An 18024-nucleotide genomic window follows, 5' to 3' on the forward strand; every position below is an offset into this window, starting at 1 on the left:
TAGTGGGCCTTGTGAAATGATGTACCTTGGCTCAGATGTTTTCAGGGGTTTACTAACAAAGGAAAGTTGGAAGGGGATGATGCCACGTGTACACTGCTATTGTTTTATGCGAGCCCATGAAACTGTACGAGATGTTTTGAAGGTACAATTTTCTTTGATTGCTGGGTCAAAGTTTTGGTAATTCTCCTTAGCCCTTGGGTTCTCTCTGCCCATGAAAGTGGTTTGTCTGTTAACCTTGGTAAAACCAAGGTCATGGTATTTAATACCACCCCACAGTGGATCAGGAGATCAGCGCCCGCATTCACATACGGCCAGGAGATGGTGGAGTATACAGACGCTTACACTTACCTTGGAGTGGTTTTTAGTGGACCAGCATTTTCATTGAGGAGAGCAGCAGAGACTAGATTGAACAGAGCCCATTCGGCATTGGGTAGATTGGAGAGGATGTGTTCGCAGGTACAGTTTCAGGAGCCTCGGACGAAGCTCTGGCTCTTTGACACTTTGGTGGCTTCTGCATTGCTCTACGGAGCTGAGATTTGGGGGCCTTCATTGGATCATCACGGGAGGACAGGTCACTCTGATGGATAGGGGGGCATGGAGAAGCCCCTGGTCTCTATGATCTCGCGGCTCATTAGAGCCAAGGCTTCAGTACCACGTGCCATTATTTGAGCAGAGCTAGCTGCCCCCCCACTAGTGGTTGAGGTGCTCACTAGATCTGTCTCCTTCATACACCGCATGTCGGAACTTCCCAAAGACAGATACGCCCGCCTTGCACTTGAGTCCTCTCGACGGCTAGCCATGCAGGGAGATACAGCATGTTGGTATGCGGAGATGCCATCATGGTTCCAGGCGCCTGGGTTCAGTATAGACAGGTTGCCCCCCTTCCAATACTCACTGGATGCACCCTCCCTGACTCTTACACAGTCCGAGATCACTAGGCTCATCTGCTAGGACCTGACTCAGCTAGAGACCAGGAGGACATGGATACAACCAGCACAGGCAGTGGGCACGAAGATGGCTTTCTACAGAGAGCATCTTCTTCAGCTTACGGCGGACGGTTTTGTGACGAGGCCCAAATACATGGACACCCACTTGTCTCATGGGATACGGCATGCTATTGGCCAGTTACGCACATCTTCACACCAGCTGCGGATCGAGACTCGGAGATACAGCGGAGTACCAGCAGAGGCCAGGACATGCCCCCCGTGTGAGATGGAGCCTGAGACAGAGTTACACTACACATGCCACTGCCCCGTCTACTACGAGATACGAGTTCGCTTCCACTACTTGTTCAGAGAGGGCTTTGGACCACTCTCCACAGTCACTAGGTATGAGGATTAGAGATGCTTGGGTTTGTTTCTGCTCGAGTTGCGCAGAGACAGAAAGAGCCTGATGAGAGGAGAGGCCAGTCAGTCTCAGAGACACATCACAGACTTCTTTAGAGCAGACAATGGACACCCAGAGGGCCTACTACCACAGCAGATCTTGTCGCCTCACACCAGAGGCACATTGATCGACCGAGCGACTGAGTTGGGGAGATCCAGACGCCCATGACCGCGGAGGACTACACAGCATCAACGGAGGCTACATCAGAGGATTCGGATCACTTTGGCCCGACATGCACGACGCCCGATCAGATTGCTGGCCATGGAGGAGATTGATGAGATCCGCCAGTGAGCAATGCTGGATCTCTTATGCCGTGATTTAGCTATCCCGGCTAGCTACTTAGTTCGCACCTACCAGCTTAGGATTTCATTTCATTTCATAGTATTTCATTTTGTCATTTCATTTGTTACTCCGACTTTTTATCAGATCCACCACATTGTGACACTCTGGTCTCATAGGTCATTTTGGCCTTTTGAAGACGTTAATATAACATTTCATTTCATTTCATCTCTCTCTCTCTCTCTCTCTCTCTCTCTCTCTCTCTCTCTCTCTCTCTCTCTCTCTCGCTCTCGCTAATTGGACTATTTTCTTATTTTTAATGATTAATTTCTTTTTCTAGGATATTTTATTGTGTACACTAAGAACTGTTAAAAGATTGTAGCTACCGGAAATGCCATCAAGAATGGACAACTCTGATGTGTCATTTGATGGGTGACAGTAAAACATCGCGAAGGAGTTTTCGTAAGTTCGGTGGAAAGGGCCGGGTTACGAGTGCCCCTGATGCGTCACATGATGGGTGACGGGTGCATCAGAAAGGGGGCATTCCGTAGGCTTAGGAGGAAATCCGAACTGAGTAAGAAAAATACGCGTAAGAACGCAAGCACAAGAATAAAGATGGGTTCAAGGAAGCTTTTTACGAAAAGCAGGAACCTTCGCGGGAGGGTAGATGCTTTCCCCGCGAGGAAGCTATGTCTGCATTGCATCTGTGCCGTGTTCTGCACCCGGGGACGCCTGGAATGTGTTTGTATAACATCGATTTTAACTCACTGTGTGGATTTTAAAAGTTTAAACAGGTTCACACTTTATTTTAAAGTTTGGCCGCCCACTTTTAAGTGGGCAGCCCTTTATTAATAAAATAAAGCAAAGGCCCCAAAATCCTACGCAAAAAGCTGTACGGACGGCTGAATTCAGCGATCTCTCTCTCTCCTCTCTCTAGGGGCGCCAGGCTTTTGCTTTTCGGCTTCTATTCCCGCCGAGTGCAAGGGCCTATAAAAGGGCAGTCAGCGTTCTAGTTTTCTATACGCCAGGAGCAGCAAGAGGAGTTAGCGCTGGGAATTTGGATCAGTCATTGCGAAGGAAATTCAGCAAGTGTTCAGTGACGACGGAGTACGGAGGTCGCTTTTCCGAGCAAGGAGCGACAGGTATAATTTGTCAATTACGCATTGCGAGTTGTTGCTTTGTGTGGCTTGTTTTGCAGGAATCTCCCTTTTACGGGAAGTCCCTCACGGGAAGTACGGCTTCACGCCTAAGTCCCTTACTGGAAAAGTACGGCTTCGCACCTAAGTCCCTTACGGGAAAAGTACGGCCTCGTGCCTAAGTCCCTTACGGGAAAAGTACGGCCTCGTGCCTAAGTCCTTTACGGGAAAGAACGACCTTCGGATCTAAGATTACAGAACAAGGGGGTTTCCTCGGGTTCTTGTGCTTGTATACGACTCTCCCTGAATAAAGAATACTCTTGACGGGGGGGGGGGGGACCAACCCATCTTCTGGTCCCCAATACTGTGTCAATCTTCTTCTTTCTCTCACATTTGCAAAGTTATTTAATTTTCAGATTTTTAAGTGCTCGTGTACGCTCCCGTTTTGTGACAATGGTATCAGAGCTCGGACTCCTCTCTTTCTCTGCAAAGAAGGACGATTCCGGGAAGAACGGGAAGAACCATGTCGAGCCAAGGGAGAAGCGTTGAAGAGGAGCTTCAACAAGTGCAAGCTCAGCTTGCGGATTTGCAACAAGTCTTACTATTGCCAGATGTCCAAAAGCTCTTGGGCGGAATGAAGAGAACGAATGGAACCGATGAAGCCGGGCATCCAGACCACACTGTTGGCGTGAGACCACAGGAAGAAAGAGAAGAAGAACGTGTCGAGGTGCACAAAGGATCTTCGGATCGGAATGAACGGCCTACTCCAAGGAAAGGCCAGGAAAAAGCGCTCTCTTTGCTAGACGAGAGCAAGGACATCTCTATCTCATCTCCATCTTACTCTCCTGATTAGACTTCTACTTCTCAATTGTCTCGCCAGAAGAAGGAAGCCGCTACTACCACTACCCTACATCAACCTAAAGATAAGCCTCGATTCAAGAAGCATGGTCGCAAGTCTCAACATCGCATGAGAGTCTTCAAACCGGGCGACAAGGACATCAAGTTCGAAACCTACAACGGACGGAGAGATATCTCCAAAGCACTGTCCTTCATCAGACAGTTTGAAGTCGCCTTACCAATGGGCACTTCACAGAAAGATCCAAATTGTGCCATGTGGGGATGCACCTCAAGGAAACGGCAAGTAATTGGTGGTTAGCCAAGATTTTGGAAGGTTCTCAGGCCTAAACTTGGGAGAGATTCAAATCTGAATTTTATGAACAGTTTCTTCCGCCTGACTTCGAGCAGGACATACGGAAGGAATGGGATTGGCTCGCCCAGAAGGAACATGAGAGAGTAACAACCTATGTGGACAAGTATTGGTTGGTTCTTCTGAAGGTCACTCCCTTCATGAAGATCGCCGACGAGGAAAAGAAACGAAAGTTCGAAGCGGGTCTCCAACCGCAGCTTCGAAAGAGTATGAAGGTGTATCCGCATGACACTCTTCAGAGGATGATGGAGTCAGCAATCATTGCTGAGGATTTGCACTCAACTGGGACGCCGAGAAAAATGGAGCATAGCACTTACCGTGCGAGACAAAGAGGGGTCTACGATGACCAAGGGGGCCAAGGAAGGAAACGTCCTCCATCTAGGGACTGTGATCATTCTAAGAAGCTAGAGGGCAATGGCAAGCGAACTAAGTATCTCTCTCCTACTCAACTTCAAACTTTCAGAGAGGAAGGAAGATGCTTCTACTATGGCGAGAAAGGACATATGAAACCGGATTGCCCGCTAAAGCAGCAACGGCAAGAACACGCCCCTACGAGGCAAGATAAAGCAAGGAAGGAACCCGCTCCACCAAGCTCGAACTCAATTCCAGATGTTCAAGGAAACACAGAAACGGAGAAAGGGAAGCGTCAACTTCTGAAGGGCTGGGGGTTTTTGAACAACCAGCGAGTACTGATTCTTTATGATCCAGGATGCACGGATAACTTCATCTCCCTGGATACTGTAGAACGTTTGTGTCTCACACCGGCTCAGCTTGGCACACCAGTTACATCCGGATCGGCATTCGAGGGGTTGACAACCAATGCAACTCCCGTGCAAGGACAGCTGAATCTTCGGATTGGCGAGTACAAGGACCGTGAATCATTTTTGATGGCACCCATCGAGGGATGTGATATCATCTTGGGTATGCCATGGCATTTCCACATGACATCTGTCCCTGATTATGTGGAAAAGACCTCACCTTTGATCATGGGGGTAAGAAAATAAAGATTCATGCTGATGTAGGAGATTGGCAGTTCCCAATTGTAAGTCATAACTCCATTAAGAAAGAAATGAAGAAGTGTGTTTCTGCTTACTTGATTTTTGCACGTGAAAAGGATAAAACTAGTGGGGATTCACTCTCTAGTCTGGAAATTAAGCGTTTTCAATTTATTGAAAAATACAAAGATTGTTTCACGGAAACACTCCCTGATGAACTACCTCCGGTACGCCCGGAAGACCACCGCATAGATCTCATACCGGGTAGCTCTCCTCCCAATCAACCCCCGTATCGGGTGAGTCTTGCTCAGCAAGAGGAAATTTTGAAGCAAGTCAACGAGCTTCTAGAGAAAGGGTTAGTACGGCCGAGTGCTTCACCCTACTGCTCTCTAGTTCTACTGGTGCAAAAGAAAGATGGCACGTTTCGAATGTGCATAGACTATAGGTCTTTAAATAAGATCACGGTCAAGAATCGCTTTCCGATCCCTCGGATTGATGATATACTTGATAAGTTGTAGGGTGCAAGTGTCTTTAGTCGCATAGACTTAAAGAGTGGGTATCATCAAATACGGATCGCCCCAGAGGATGTCCATAAGACTGCTTTCCGCACAACCTTTGGACTATATGAATTTTTGGTAATGCCTTTCGGCTTGACCAATGCTCCTGCGACGTTCAATCGCATGATGGATCGCATTTTCAGTCCATATCGAGCTTTTACGGGAGTATTCTTTGACGACATACTCATCTTCTCTAAGTCAGAAGAGGAACATCGGAAGCATTTGGACCTAGTGTTTCAAGAATTGCGAAAGCATGAGTTGCATGTGAATGCAAAGAAGAGCGAGTTCTTTCTCTCAGAGATACACTATCTCGGCCATATAGTCTCTCACAATCAAGTGAGTATGGATCCTGCCAAGATCCAAGTGGTAGAAGATTGGCCTATTCCCACTACGGTACATGATGTACGTAGCTTCCTGGGATTATGTTCGTATTATCGAAGGTTTGTCCGAGGATTTGCCCATGTAGCAGGACCACTTCATGATTTGACAAAGAAGAAGATCCCTTTCAGATGGGGATCGAGACAACAAGGAGCTTTTGATCGGCTCAAGTACTTGCTAAGCCATGGACCTACTTTAATAGTGCCCGACTTAAGGAAACCATTTGAGGTTCACTGCGATGCTTCAGGCAATTGCATCGGAGCAGTGTTAAACCAAGAAGGCCATGCAGTGGCCTACGAAAGCAGACGGCTTAAGGATGTAGAGTTGCATGTATCAATCTACGAAAAGGAACTTACGGCTGTGATTCACGCCTTATCCAACTGGAAGTACTATGTTCTAGGAGCGGATTTTGTGATCAAGACTGATCACCAGAGTTTGCGGTATTTTCTTACGCAAAGGAAACTATCTGAGAAGCAGATGAGATGGGCCAACTTTTTGTCTATGTTTCACTTCCAGATCCTTCACACGGCTGGGAGTAAGAATGTGGTTGCAGACGCACTGTCTCGGCGACCAAGGGTGAACGCTATCACTTCGGTGTATCATCAAGAATTAGAAGCACTACCGGATTTGTATCCGAATGATCCAGACTTCTCCACCGTTTTGGGAAAGCTACATCGTGGAGAGAATGAGTTTCCCTATTCCATCCGGGACGGTTATCTCTACCTCCATCAGGCCATATGTGTGGCGGAACCATTAAGAAAGAAGATCATGGATAAAGCACACGCTTCGCCTTATGCGGGTCATCGGGGTATTCTCCCTACGACCTTAGCAATGGAAAGATATTTCTTTTGGCCTAGCCTTAAAGCAGACATTGATAAGTATGTCAGGGAATGCTTGGTTTGCCAAAAAGTGAAGTATGATCGGCATAAAACGCCTGGGTTGCTACAACCATTGCCTGTGTAATGAACCTTGGGAAAGTATTGCCATGGACTTCATCATGGACCTCCCTAGAACTCAGACTGGAAATGACGCGATCTGGACCATTGTGGACAGGTTTAGCAAGCAAGCACACTTTATGCCAGTCAAGAAAACGATCAAAGCAGATCATATGGCTAGGGTCTTTCTGGCACAGATCTTTAAGCATCATGGAATGCCTAAGTCTATTGTGAGTAATCGAGATCCTCGCATGACAGGAAATTTTTGGCGTGCCTTGATGGATAATCTTGGTACGAAGTTGAATTTTTCATCTGCCTACCATTCTCAAACGGACGGGCAAAGTGAGATAGCCAATTCCACAATATTGGATATGTTAAAAGCTTATGTGTCAGACCGGCAATCTGACTGGGAGAAATATTTGCCTCTTGTCGAGTATGCGTACAACAATACCATACACTCATCGACGGGGAAAGCACTTTTTGAGATTCTCTATGGTAAGCCTTTGCTTCCACCGATCCTTTTAACTAAGGATAAGATCTTTGCAGCAGATGAATTTGTCAGGGATTTGGACACAGCCTACGGGCAAGTTAGGAGAGCTATCCTACGCTCTCAGGAAAAGCATAAGAAAGCTGCAGACAAGCACAGGAGGAATCTAGACTTAACAGTCGGACAGTTAGTCTTACTCAAGTTTGAGAAGGCAAGACTTAAGAAACAAGCGTCTCATAAGGGGAAGGTGGTAAAACTTTCTACCCGTTATTATCGGCCGTTTAAGATCACTAAGCAAGTGAATGATGTCACAATCCGATTAGAGCTACCGCCTAATTGGAGGATCCATAATGCTTTCCATGTCAGTTTACTCCGGCCGTATGTGGGACCGCCTCCGAGTCAGCCTAGTGCTGAGGAACCTCCTGAGGTTGAGGAAACAAAAGAAATACTCCAACCGGAGCAGATAGTAAGTCATCAGGAGCGGCCTCTCAAGTCCGGAAAAATAACACGGAAGTATTTGGTTAAGTTTAAGAACTATTCAAATTTAGATGCTCAATGGATAACACATGAGGAATTAGCAGCTTATTCCGAGATACTGGAGGTATATATCCAAGCACTACAGTTGAGGTCAACTGTTTAGAAGCCAGAGGAATGTTGCTAATTGGACTATTTTCTTATTTTTAATGATTAATTTCTTTTTCTAGGATATTTTATTGTGTACACTAAGAACTGTTAAAAGATTGTAGCTATCGGAAATGCCATCAAGAACGGACAACTTTGATGTGTCATTTGATGGGTGACGGTAAAACATCACGAAGGAGTTTCCGTAAGTTCGGTGGAAAGGGCCGGGTTACGAGTGCTCCTGATGCGGCACATGATGGGTGACGGGTGCATCAAAAAGGGGGCATTCCGTAGGCTGAGGAGGAAATCCGAACTGAGTAAGAAAAATACGTGTAAGAACGCAAGCACAAAAATAAAGATGGGTTCAAGGAAGCTTTTTACGAAAAGCAGGAACCTTCGTGGGAGGGCAGATGCTTTCCCCGTGAGGAAGCTATGTCTGCATTGCATCTGTGCCATGTTCTGCACCCGGGGACGCCTGGAATGTGTTTGTGTAACATCGATTTTCACACTTTATTTTAAAGTTTGGTTGCCCACTTAAACTTTATTAATAAAATAAAGCAAAGGCCCCAAAATCCTACGCAAAAAGCTGTACGGACGGCTGAATTCAGCGATCTCTCTCTCTCCTCTCTCTAGGGGTGCCAGGCTTTTGCTTTTCGGCTTCTATTCCCGCCGGGTGCAAGGGCCTATAAAAGGGCAGTCAGCGTTCCATTTTTCTATACGCCAGGAGCAGCAGGAGGAGTTAGTGCTGGGAATTTGGATCAGTCATTGCGAAGGAAATTCAGCAAGTGTTCAGTGACGACGGAGTATGGAGGTCGCTTTTTCGAGCAAGGAGCGAGAGGTATAATTTGTCAATTACGCATTGCGAGTTGTTGCTTTGTGTGGCTTGTTTTGCAAGAATCTCCCTTTTACGGGAAGTCCCTCACGAGAAGTACGGCTTCACGCCTAAGTCCCTTACGGGAAAAGTACGGCTTCACGCCTAAGTCCCTTACAGGAAAAGTACGGCCTCGTGCCGAAGTCCCTTACGGGAAAAGTACGGCCTCGTGCCTAAGTCCTTTACGGGAAAGAACGACCTTCGGGTCTAAGATTATAGAACGGAGGGGTTTCCTTGGGTTCTTGTGCTTGTATACGACTCTCCCTGAATAAAGAATACTCTTGACGGGGGGGGGACCAGCCCATCTTGTGGTCGCCAATACTGTGTCGATCTTCTTCTTTCTCTCACATTTGTAAAGTTATTTAATTTTCAGATTTTTAAGTGCTCGTGTACGCTCCCGTTTTGTGACACTCTCTCTCTCAATGAGAGCAAGTAAATAAAGCAAATTCTCTCTCTCTCTCTCAATTTCTTGCGTAGCAAAAAGCAAGCTGAAATTGCATCGCTAGTGCTTTTTTTCCCCTCTTCCGTGAATCACGCCACAAATCCCGGAACTGCTGCCACGTGGCATTTCCCGCCAGATTAGAGTTTCCAGCCAGTAGTTAGGGTTAGGGTTTTCTGAAATTAGGGTTTTTTGAAAATTATGGTTTCTGACAGAAATTAGGGTTTGCAGGAAATTAGGGTTTCTACTGTCGGTAGCCACATCATCACTTTGTGACATACCCCCCTCTTGAAAGCATTGTAACCGACTGCGATTACGCCTGCAAAACCGACAAAAGCCATGAACCGTCTTTGTAGACACTGACTGTTAGTACCTACGTACTAGGAACACACATCTAGCACATGTACCAAATCGACAGTCACATCCCACGACATCACAGGACATCACTAGACATCAGAGGACATCACATGACATTCAACATTCATTCGGATCTTCAACATTCATTCAACATCACTACACCACGCAATGTAGCTAGCAATCGCATCTAGGTCCAATCGGGACCTCATCGATGTCCGATTGACTAACCCCTATTGCAACCATGTCTATTCAAGATCAATCAGACCAAAGTGCTGCAGTCATTTCGTCTATCAGTTCCTACACTTAAGAGAAGTCAAGAACAAATCAGTATCATAATCAAGAATTCCATTTTATTAAAGTCATACTTCAGAATACTGTCAGCTTTCAGTATCCCTGAATCTCAAAGAGACATCAGTGACTCTAGTATCTAAATCAAGGCATCTGTTGACAAAGGAGTGGAGTGACTCCCCTCTTGTGCATCCCACTGCACCATATCTCCGGCCAAGCTGAATTCTGGGTTCCGTTTGGAGTAGACTATGCTAAACCAAAAGCATCGAGGTGGAGTATCTGCTAGGTCCTCCTCCTCCATCCACTTCGCATCCAATGCAGGATAGTTCTTGAACTTAACCAAGAACCGCCTTCGGACTTTACCTTTATTCTTCGTATTCTTCTGTGCCAAAATCTGTTCAGGAATAAGAATCTCCTCGTTTTCTTCCACTTCGGGTTGCTCATCAGGCTCCCCATCATCAGGCACATCACCCTTAAAAGGTTTCAAGAGACTCACATGGAATGCATTGTGAATCCTCCAAGTATTTGGCAGTTTCAATCGGAAGGAGACATCATTTATCTTTTCAGTGATCTGGAAAGGTCCGTAGTATCGCATACTAAGCTTTGGAAAAAGCCTCTCCTTTCCCTTTTTCTTTCTTAGGCGTGCCTTCTCAGAACGTAAGAGCACCCAATCATCCTCCTTCAATTTCAAGTCGCGACGATGGCGATCCGCTGCCTTTTTCTGTCGTTCTTGAGACTTCTGCAAAGTCTTGCGAACCTTGGCAAAAGCCGTATCCAAATCTCGCGTATATTCATCCGCTTCAAAGATCTTATCTTTCATGCTTAGGAAGGGTGGAACCTTCACAGCACCTTCAACAATCTCAAATGGCGTCTTCCCCGTTGAAGAGTGTATCGGGTTGTTCTAGGCAAATTCCACCAAAGGTAAGTACTTTTCCCATTGAGTCTTCTGATCAGAGATATAAGACTTCAATAAATCTAGAACCACTGAATTTGCAATCTCAGATTGCCCATCAATCTACGGGTGGAACGATGACGAGAACTGCAACGGCGTGCCAATGTTCTCCCAAATTGCCTTCCAAAACAAACTCGTGAATCTGGGGTCTCTGTCGGGGACAACCATCTCAGGCATGCCATGTAATCTGAAGATCTGGGCTACAAACAGTCTCGCTAAGTGATCCAGCTTGACTGTTTTCTTCACTGGAATGAAATGAGCCTGTTTGCTAAATCTGTCAATAACAGTCTAGATACCACCGTGACCACTCTGTGTTCTCGGGAGATCAAAAATGAAATCCATCGCAATACTTTTCCAGGGGCGGGTGGGTATGGGTAAAGGCTGTAACAATCTCTGTGCCTTATGCCTGTCAAACTTGACCTTCTGGGAGACTAGGCAACTGCGCACAAACTCTTCCACATCCTTTTTGAGTCTCGGCCAAAAGTATCTCTCTACCCCCTTCATGGTGGTAGCAATGCCGCGGTGATCCGTAAAAGGTGGAAAGTGGCATTCAGTCATAACCTTTTCCCTCAACGGCTGTGTAACGCACAACATAGTCTTTCTCATCAAGTAGCCTTCCCGAAGGGAGTATCCAGCTACTGTCTCCACATCCCGTATCCGTGTGAAAATATCTACAAAATCTGTATCTGTGGCATACTGATCGACCATATCCTCGAAGCTCCTATGATGTATCGTGGAAATAGCCAGAACCAAGGGCTTTCGAGACAAAGCATCTGCCACCACATTCTTTTGTCCTTGCACATGGACAATCTGGAAGTGAAACTGTGACAAGATGTTCGCCCACCGCATCTGCTTTTGCCAAAGCTACTTCTGTGACAAAAAGTAGCGCAAACTCTGATGGTTTGTAAAGACAGTAAAATCCGCTCCGAGTAGGTAATGCCGCCACTGAGTAAGAGCATGGATAACCGCCAAAAGCTTTTTCTCATAAATCTGTGTTGTCATCTCCGGCCTAGAGAACAATCGGCTCTCCTAAGCAATGACATGGCCTTCTTGCATCAAGACTGCACCCAAACTACGACCACAAGCATCACAATATACTTCAAATGACTTCTGCAAGTCCGGCAAAGTCAAAACGTAGTCAATTTCTCTTTCAATGTCTGAAAGGCAATCACCTCTGTGGATCCCCACCAGAAAGGGATGCCTTTCTGTGTCAAGACATGCAAAGGGGAAGCAACCTCTGCAAACTTTCGTATGAACCGCTTGTAGTACGAACACAGTCCCAAGAAGCTTCTAACTTCATGGACATTCTTCAAATCGGGCCAATCATGGATAGTCTCTATCTTGGCCGGGTCCATTTGCACTCCAGTTGCTGCTGAGACAATGTGTCCCAAAAAGTGTATCTCTGGTAGGAAAAATTCACTTTTCTTTGCATTAATCACTAACTTCTGATCTCGTAATGCATGAAATACCTGAAGCAGATGATCTCTGTGTTCTGCCTCATTCTTGGAGAAAACAATGATGTCGTCAAAGAAAGTGCCAACAAATAGTCTGTACTCTCGAAAAATCCTGTCCATCATCCGGTTAAATGTCGCAGGAGCGTTGGTTAAGCCAAAAGGCATCACCAAAAACTCGAATAACCCAAAAGTCGTCCGAAAGGCTGTCTTGTAGACGTCTCCCGGCGCGATTCGGATGTGATGATATCCACTCAAGTCAATCCTGCTAAAGCACGAGGATCCCTGTAACCTGTCGAGTATATCATCGATCCTAGGAATCAGAAATCTGTTCTTGATCGTGATTTTGTTGAGAGCTTTATAATCGATGCACATCCTCCAAGATTCGTCTTTCTTCAAAACGAACACTGGAGAGCAATACGGTGAAGTACTAGGTTGGACAAGACTCTTTTCCAAGAGGTCTTTCACTTGGTTCATAATCTCTTCATTCTGTTCTTGGCTCACACGGTAAGGTGGCCGATTCGGTGGTGTGCTTCCAGGTATCAAATCAATGGTATGATCTTCAGGACGAGCAGGTGGTAACTCTCCTGGCAGGCTCTCTGAGAAGCAATCGGTGTGAGAGTGGAGAAAATCTTGGCGTTCTTTATCAAGTTTAGACATATTTGTCCTATCCTTATCTCTCAATTCTTTCATAAAGATCGAGTAAACAAACAGACTGGATTTCATTAATTTTGAAATGGCCGAAGCCGATACAATAGGGATAGACTCGCCCTTTAGTTTAATATCAAGTACAATTGTTCTGCCCTTTTCTGTAGTCAAAGTCGCTTTTCTTGCCCGATAATCAACCACGGCGTTGTTCTTGTGATACCGGGGAATCCCTAAGAGAACATCACAACCCTCCAAAGGCATTATGAAGAAGTCCTCATGCCCTAAATACCCCTTGACAATGCGACCGAAGTTTGCCAATGACAGGTGTAATGGCTACGTCCTTGCCGGGTGCCGCTAGAATTTCCTCTGCAAGTGGTCCCATCCGATCGGGAGTAATCTCGAGCCGCGCCGCCAATTCCGGTGAAATGAAGTTGGCCTTGGCTCCTCTATCAAAGAAAATCAGGGCCTCTTGATCTTTCACTTTGCCCCAAGCTCAGCAAAGTTCTGTACTCTCATCCATGGTGTCCGGATCGGTACCCACACAATCTGGAACCAGTCCTGTTTTCATCTTGCCTTTTCGTCCACGTTCCTCAGCTGCTCTCGGACTCTCAGGCCTGTCGTCGTTCTTATCATTCTCTTCTTTGTGTGCCTTTTTAGGGCACTTAGCGGAGATGTGTCCATGTTCCCCGCATCCAAAGCACTTCCCCTCCTTGATGAATCGAGCTCGCTCCTGAGGAGTAAGCTTGGGTTGTGCATTCTTTTTCTCTGGGTTGCTCTTTTTCTTTCTACTTTCATTCCTAGAAGTCTGTTCGGCTCGTTGTGTCATGTTCTCATCTGTGGGGTAGATCAGACTGCCAGAGTGAATGGCAAAGCCCCGCTTCGCATGACTCATCAACTCTTGAATAGAAGCTGACTTCTGTTCCAAGCAGCGATCTCGGATCTCTGTAGGTAGACCCAAGGTGAACCGCTCAATCTGTTCTCTGAACGAGATCTTCTTGAATGAAGAGGCGAGTAGAAAAGAGCTCCAGAATCTTTCACAGTAAGCATTGATTGTATCTTTCTTGGTCATCCGAAGATGGTTCCAAGCAGCTCGTATATCTCGTTCATATTCTTGCGTCAACCAAGAAGAAATAAAAAGCTTCTTAAATTTCAGCCATTTAATTGGCGCAGTCTTGATTAAAAGAACTGTGGACCACCAAGTACGAGCAGTAAGAGGCCGCTCTCCGAATCTTGGAGTGTTATGAATAGCGTCCTCCCGCGAAAGCGATGTCAAACTGCTGTATAAAAGACAAAAAGCCTTCAAAGCATCTGAGAATCCTGAAAAAGTATCGAACTTGATCGAGTGGCCACCTTCCTTAAACTTTCGGACTTTCTTGCTTTTATCTTCGAGAAAGTCATACTAGTTGGCTTTTTAAAAATTCTTCTTGTTCGCATAAAAGTTGCCATCATCGGAATCTGAGCTGTCTGTAGACGAGTCCTCGGTAGAACTGTCAGTCTCTGGGCGAGATTTAGTCTTCTTTGCCTTTTTCTTTCCCTTTCCAAAGCGCCGATCAATTGACAACACTTCATCTCTCTTTGCTCCGCCTTAGTAGGCCGAGGCGGGCCATACTCTCTGCCGGAATCTTCGTTGTGATCCCTGCCCGCATCTCCAGATGCAGAGGGAGTCGACTGATCCTTGCGTGAAGCCATAGGTGCCGCGGAAAAAAAATTGGGGATCGGATTTCCCGTAGAAGAGAAATCGGCCGTGCTCTGATACCATTGTAACAGACTTGGACACTCCAAGTCAAGAATTAATCGTGATAGCACCCAATAACCACTTCAAAACAATTCACAGATCACAATAGATTTGCACAGGCCCGGCGGAGTTCCGTGCCTAGAGATATTGGCCCCAAAGACTGGCGCCCCTTTCGGTATTTTTTTATGTATTAAATCAATTGTCAAAGTACAAAGAGCGGTTAGGGTTTCACTCTCAGACTCTGCGTCCAGATGCTCTGAGAAGTGAGCCCTAAACCTTGAATATAAAGATTACAAGGGATGCCCAAAAGCAGAGCCCCAAAAGCTTTCAGTCAAAAGCAGTTTCTCTCTCTCTCTCAATGAAAGCAAGTAAATAAAGCAAATTCTCTCTCTCTCTCTCTCTCTCTCTCTCTCTCTCTCAATTTCTTGCGTAGCAAAGCAAGCTGAAATTGCGTCGCTACCCCTCTTCCGTGAATCATGCCGCAAATCCCGGAACTGTTGCCACGTGGCATTTCCCACCAGATTAGGGTTTCCAGCCAGCAGTTAGGGTTAGGGTTTCCAGAAAATAGGGTTTTCAGAAAATTAGGGTTTCTGACAGAAATTAGGGTTTGCAGGAAATTAGGGTTTCTGCTGTCGGTAGCCACGTCATCACTTTGTGACACTCATCGCAGAGCCTTTGAGGCCTCTAGGCAGCTTTCAGAGTCAGGCGAGCAGGAGTCTTGGTGTTTGCAGGTGAGACGGTTGTTTGGAGCGCATGGACTAGACATGGATAGATTACCACCCTTTCAGTATGACCTGGACTCACCCTTTATCCAGCTTCCACATAGTGAGGGAAACACAGTACTCAGAAAGGATCTATTGCAGCTCTACATTAGGAATACATTGATCGCACCTAGACAGCCTCTGCCCATGAAGACGCTGTATTAATAGTGAGCACCTCTTGACTATGCTAGACGAGGAGTTCATCCATAGACCATGCTACATGGACACACACATGCCACATAGTAAGGGTAGTTTTTGTCTACAACCCCCCCTCGAGAAGAATTGTCCTCGATTCTTCTCTCCCTATTATCCATGGAGGTGACATACAGAAGAGAGTATTTCTCTTTGGTTTACTAGGACGCTGTTTTGTATGTGGTACAGGAGGACATATGGTAGCTCGATGCACTAGGAGGATAGATCGGCTAGAACAAAGTCAGGAGAGAGTGTTGCGAAAGGGACAGGAGGTATCATGAGGATTAAGGAGATCAATGGCTGAGAGAAGCAAAGAATAGAGGAAGAAGGCGGCAGAGGCAAACAGAGGCGCCTCTTGTCAGCAGACAAGTGTACAGACACGGGGCCCTTCTTCTGCAGAGGTACAACCTGCTTCTTTCGAACCTATAAGGGTTCTTGGGGATGCTACTGTACCTTCGTAGTATTGACAAAGATGATCTTCCTCTTGCTGTGCGCGTGTGATACATCATGAGGAGAAATTGCCCCCTCTTGCTAAGTTGGATCCCAGAAGAATGTACATGCTAGGAGATATGATAGAAATTTTTAAAATATCAAGAAATAGTCTTGTTCACTTACTGTATATTTCAGAATATTTTGGGCATCGCACCTTTGTGGCGATTGGCTTTGTACATTTATCTTGAGGCTGTGCCCTTGACATGTTATTTTGATTGAGAGAGAGAGAGAGAGAGAGAGAGAGAGAGAGAGAGAGAGGCAATGGATGGATAACAGCATGCAGAGAGTGTTTTGGGTTGCTCAATCACGAATCCAACTGTATGGGAGGTTAGAGACGTGGCTCCTAACAAGGCAAGTTAATAACATAGCTCTTCTATCATACATTTTGTTTCAGCAAGAGTTGATGAGTTGTTTGTAACAGGCCATGCTTTGCTTAAGCTTTAATTTACCTGAGGAAGTAGCCTTCATGAAGAGCATCACAGATGCTGAATGCGCTACACCTACAGCTTCGGGAATGCAAGGTACTATCAAAAGGCCTCGACTTGAAGAGGCAAGGATATCGTCCAGCTACAGTTGAAGACTTTGAGCATGGTCTGTTTTTTTGGGAGGATCACATTCACTTACAGGGACAAAGGATGCCTCATACTGTTCAACGTGCAACAATCGAGTTGCATTAGAGCGCCATGCTGCAGTGGTAGCGCAACCAATCCCTAGTCACTCTCTTGCTTTGAAGTCTTTCTTCACAAGTCCTCATGCATAATGGACAGAGATCTGAGAATGGCTTAACCATAGCTGAGCAGAGCAGAGCCGTTGAGCTTTTCTTGGATAAATAAGTCATTTGGGCAGTCCGCTATTGAAGCAAGCAGAGCAGCAGATGATTGTGGGAAGTGAAGGGGGCCAAAGGGACTGCTAGATTTTGTAGACCAAGGGTTTTTGGGTTGTTGACTTCCTATTGCAGTCAGCCTGACATTTTTTGTATTAGGTATCCGACAAGCCTTCTTTCATTTGCTTTGTTGTTGAACGATGCAATTACCACTTCCCAAATTTTGAGTTTCCATTTGCTAACCTTCTAGATTTGAAAGTTACCAAAGCTCTCTTTTTTAATTCATAGATACCAATTATTATCAAGGTTCTAAAATTTGAAACCTTTATACCAATGTTTATGAAAATTGAACATAGGTCAATCAAGAGTGTCTACCTATGAGGCCTCTATCCATAGATCTGAACTTCTTAAGCATAGATATGTACTTTGAAAAACCCCTAACGGTAATCTTTCTTGAAATACCTGTCACCATTTGGTAATTATTTTGTAATGTAAATTTCCAAATGGTAATCTTTTGTTCAAAGTACATCACATTTTGTTCCATCCTTTTGGCCCCCAATTGGTTACCAACTTTTTTTGTGTGTATTTAACATGTATGTTGATAGCTCCCCCTCCGTTGTGCGCAATAGAGATCGCAGAAGAGCTATGGTCTCTTCATGCAACTTGTTGGCTTTTTGCAGTTACAACACAAAAATCATTCAATCACCAATAGTGCATTTGTTATTTGCTTTTGTCAATGCCAAAATCTTTTGTTTTTTTGGTCATAAAGAAGATTGAAATTTTGTGCATTCTTTACTTTTTGTGCTTGTTTTCCTTTCAACTAAATTGGCACAACAAGATCTATTATTTTGCTTTTTGTGGTTATGGCATAAAAATCATTCAATCATCAATATGGCGTTTTTTATTTTCTTTGACAGTGCCAATATCTTTGCTTGTTTATAACATAGTCGATGATGTGGAAGCACAGAGACCAAGGGGAGTGAGCACAAGAGAGTCTCTTGAACCAATGAACCTTGGCAACGAATGATTGGATG

The 18024-nt window shown here is 45.5% G+C and overlaps 1 protein-coding gene across 10 annotated transcripts in view; it reads left to right on the forward strand.

Moving 5' to 3' along the window:
- Positions 1-17295, forward strand: part of LOC147456492 (tRNA (guanine(37)-N(1))-methyltransferase-like) — a 70296-nt gene extending 53001 nt beyond the window's left edge. For 9 of the 10 annotated variants that reach the window (XM_086514943.1, XM_086514944.1, XM_086514945.1 and 6 more), the window contains 3 exons: positions 36-142; positions 16444-16518; positions 16589-17295. In XM_086514943.1, the coding sequence (XP_086371069.1) occupies positions 36-142; positions 16444-16518; positions 16589-16744 (338 nt within the window). In that variant the 3' untranslated portion in view covers positions 16745-17295. Of the gene's footprint in view, positions 1-35; positions 143-16443; positions 16519-16588 lie in introns of those variants that run through there. The other variant, XR_015188462.1, reaches the window with a different exon arrangement.
- The last annotated feature ends 729 nt before the right edge of the window (positions 17296-18024 follow it).

The sequence above is a fragment of the Adiantum capillus-veneris genome, chromosome 6 (assembly GCF_014529385.1).
Source record: "Adiantum capillus-veneris isolate H3 chromosome 6, ASM1452938v2, whole genome shotgun sequence".
Taxonomy (NCBI): domain Eukaryota; kingdom Viridiplantae; phylum Streptophyta; class Polypodiopsida; order Polypodiales; family Pteridaceae; genus Adiantum; species Adiantum capillus-veneris.